This window comes from Limulus polyphemus, unplaced genomic scaffold (genome assembly GCF_000517525.1).
Source record: "Limulus polyphemus unplaced genomic scaffold, Limulus_polyphemus-2.1.2 Scaffold9949, whole genome shotgun sequence".
Taxonomy (NCBI): domain Eukaryota; kingdom Metazoa; phylum Arthropoda; class Merostomata; order Xiphosura; family Limulidae; genus Limulus; species Limulus polyphemus.
Window position 1 is genome coordinate 17,883 of NW_013675559.1, and position 4,051 is coordinate 21,933.

The following is a 4,051-nucleotide window of genomic DNA, read 5'->3' on the forward strand; positions in this document are numbered from 1 at the left end:
TAATCAAAGTAACTTGTACCACAACCAGTGTTCCAATACTTAGGGTGACTAACTAGTAATCAAAGTAACTTGTACCACAACCAGTGTTCCAATACTTAGGGTGACTAACTAGTAATCAAAGTAACTTGTACCACAACCAGTGTTTCAATATTTGGGGTGACTAAGTAGTAACCAAAGTAACTTGTACCACAACCAGTGTTCCAATACTTGGGGTGACTAACTAATAATCAAAGTAACTTATGCCACAACCAGTGTACCAACATTTGGGGTGACTGAGTAGTAATCAAAGTAACATTGTAACCCTTATGAGAACACAAAAGTCAACTGGTTCTATATCTGTTATTGTGTAGTTGACACCAAGATTGTTTTTTGATTTCTTAGCCAGCAGAGAAGCGGCATTTATCCATGCCGTTACTGCTGCCGGGGTCGTCTACAGTATTGGCCGCGGGTGTCGGGACGGACAACTTGGAGGCTGCGGCTGTAGTCGAGCTGCCAGGCCGCACAACCTGCATCGCGACTGGGTCTGGGGAGGCTGTGGAGACAACATTGAGTACGGCTATCGGTTCGGAGAAGGATTCGTTGACGTCCGAGAACGAGAAAAGAAGCTCCGCCGAGGATCCACTCAGCAAGCCCGAAAATTAATGAATCTTCATAACAACGAAGCTGGCAGAAGAGTAAGTGCATGGTTTCGTACTGTTCTTCTTTTGTCAACAGTAGAACTTGTAATTTTAAAAACAAACAAAGAGCAACACCTAAGCTCAGCTTAACATCGCGTGCACTTTCATAGGCTATATTTGTTATTAAACAAATCTCAAAACAAAACAAAAAACAGGGTCTTTCCGTAACTTTATCTGGTTTAAGGGTTGGTGATATGGTTCATAATGGGAGGTTTTATTTTTTATCTCTGGTAAGCGCTTTAAGCTTTATAAGAACAGGTGTATAACGCCTAAATTGGCGAAGCCTCAGCGTAATTGAACTACATTCGTGCTTAGCATGAACAGAGTTTCAGCTAAACCTGGGTGTGGCAGCAGCCGGTCTTAATGTTATTGAGTGGAAGACACTGTCAGCAGTTGGCTGAACAACAAACAAAACACACTTGAAATGTTATTACCTTTTAAAGTAATTTTCTTAGTGCGACCTATAATGGGCGAGATAATGATATAGTGCTAAAAATATCGATTTTTGTTTTTTTTTAGCTTTCTTTAGAGTTCCAGCCCATAACATTATTGTCAGTTTTATTCATAGGATACATATGTAGCCTTGATAGGACGCGATACTGATTTTGGCTATCGTTTTGTAGACCCTAAAAAATATTGTGACTGCTTTAATAGACATGGCGCTATAGTTGGATCTTCTGCCACTAGGATAAATAATTAGCTTAGTTTAACATGAGATATTTTGTCAAATATTAACAATATTCATCAGTTGGTTCAAATAAAATGAAGGTTTTAAAATAGCATATTAAAGGTGATTATAAAACAAACTTCATATTTAAAATGTTTATTTCTTAAAAATTCTCTGTCCTGTATTGAGAGTCGGGAGTTTTATTCAGAAACATTTTTACAAGGAAGTTTTCTCTGTTCGGGACCTTGTTCATTCGTCCACACAATTTATTACTAATGGTCGTATTTAGATTCTCCAAAGTTCGTATGTTATTTAAATAAACGTCTCTTTGAGGAAAATAAATCCCTCGTCTTATACTGTAAACCACAGTATCTTATACTGTAAACCATAGTATCTTATACTGTAAACCACAGTATCTTATACTGTTAATCACAGTATCTTATACTGTAAACCACAGTATCTTATACTATAAACCATAGTATCTTATACTGTAAACCACAGTATCTTATTCTGTAAACCACAACCACAGTATCTTATACTATAAACCATAGTATCTTATACTGTAAACCACAGTATCTTATACTATAAACCACAGTATCTTATACTATAAACCACAGTATCTTATACTGTAAACCACAATGTCTTATACTGTAAACCAGAATGTCTTATACTGTAAACCACAGTATCTATGATGTAAACCACAGTATCTTATACTGTAAACCACAGTATCTTATACTATAAACCACTGTATCTTATGATGTAAACCACAGTATCTTATACTGTAAACCGAAATCACTTTTCTCAGAAACTATCATTTCTATTGTTATTATATCTTTTATGCTCAATAACACAAGATTATAAACCATAGTATCTTATACTGTAAACCACAATGTCTTATACTGTAAACCATAGTAAGTATAAGATACTATGGTTTACAGTATAAGACATTGTGGTTTACAGTATAAGACACTGTGGTTTACAGTATAAGATACTGTGGTTTATGGTATAAGATACTGTGGTTTACAGTATAAGATACTGTGGTTTACCAAACTTTCCAGAAGATTCTCAGTGTGCCTCTGGTTCTTCTTGGGCGAACAGTTGTTAGGAAATAATCATTTTAAACCACGGATTTATTTACAGTAGCTTTGTGTGATTTGTAGTATTCTATTGACACGTGAAACAACCAAACTAGCAGTAAAGCCGAACTGTGTCTTATATGTCACAACAACAGTAAGAAACCTGAAAACACGAACTGTGTCTCATGTATCACAACAACAGTAAGAAACCGGTAAAACCGAACTGTGTCTTACAGTTCACAACAACAGTAAGAAACCTGTAAATCCGAACTGTGTCTTATGTGTCACAACAACAGTAAGAAACCTGTAAATCCGAACTGTGTCTAACGTGTCACAACAACAGTAAGAAACCTGTAAATCCGAACTGTGTCTTATGTGTCACAACAACAGTAAGAATCCTGTAAAGCCGAACTGTGTCTTATGTGTCACAACAACAGTAAAAAACCTGTAAAACCGAACTAGTGTCTCATGTATCACAACAACAGTAAGAAACCTGTAAAACCGAACTGTGTCTTATGTGTCACAGCACCACTGAGACCTTAATGAAGTGGATTTTCCTTTCTTCATGAAAGTTCAGGCAATTATAAAGTGGTGAAACTAATGCAGTATTTCTGTCAAACCTCTGGTTTCTATTTCCTGTCTTCTACTTGGTGTTCTGTGACCACTTCTATTTCTTGTGTTCTACCTAGTGTTCTTCAGTCTTCTGTGACCACTTATATTTCCTGTCTTCTACCCAGTGTTCTTCAGTCTTCTGTGACCACTTCTATTTCCTGTCTTCTACCTAGAGTTCTTCGGTCTTCTGTAACCACTTCTATTTCCTGTCTTCTACCCAGTGTTCTTCGGTTTTCTATAAGGTTTTTGTTTCGTGAATAATGTTGTTCGCATTTTAACAGAAAATAGCACAACAAACGCCTCAAGCACAAAATCTAGTCTTATGTCATGGCACGTGCCACGAGCCTAAAGACGTCGACTTCGTGTGTGGCCATTTATTTAACCAATAAATATTCCTAATATCAGAGCAGAAGAACAAGTGTACAGTCAATTGGAGACTTCCGAGTAATTAGAAGGTTCAGTCATCTTGAAACACGTGACAGCTTGACAATAGGGGTTTTGTTGGGAAGTGTAATCCATAGTCTGCGAAAATGAATGAACTCAAAACATTTAATTACCGCACATTTGTTTTATTTATTGATGAATCTATAATCTGCCAGATTGGACTATCGCAGAACTGTTAACCAAACAATTGATGTTTTGTTGTGGAATCTATAGTGTGTTAGGTTGGACCATCGCAGAACTGGTAACCAAACAATTAATGTTTTGTTGGGGAATCTATAGTCTGTCAGGTTGGACCATCGCAGAACTGGTAACCAAACAATTGATGTTTTGTTGTGGAATCTATAGTGTGTTAGGTTGGACCATCGCAGAACTGGTAACCAAACAATTAATGTTTTGTTGGGGAATCTATAGTCTGTCAGGTTGGACCATCGCAGAACTGTTAACCAAACAATTAATGATTTGTTGGGGAATCTATAGCCTGTCATGTTGGACCATCGCAGAACTGTTAACCAAACAATTAATGTTTTGTTGGGGAATCTATAGTCTGTCAGGTTGGACCATCGCAGAACTGGTAA

At 37.0% G+C, this 4,051-nt stretch overlaps 1 protein-coding gene across 1 annotated transcript in view; it reads left to right on the top strand.

Moving 5' to 3' along the window:
- LOC106476166 (protein Wnt-5b-like) overlaps positions 1–674 on the top strand; it is a gene marked incomplete at its 3' end in the record, with an annotated part of 17,560 nt that extends 16,886 nt beyond the window's left edge. Inside the window, exon 3 of the mRNA XM_013936832.2 lies at positions 382–674. Coding sequence (XP_013792286.2) covers positions 382–674 — 293 coding nt within the window. The remainder of the gene's footprint in view (positions 1–381) is intronic.
- Positions 675–4,051: the final 3,377 nt, after the last annotated feature.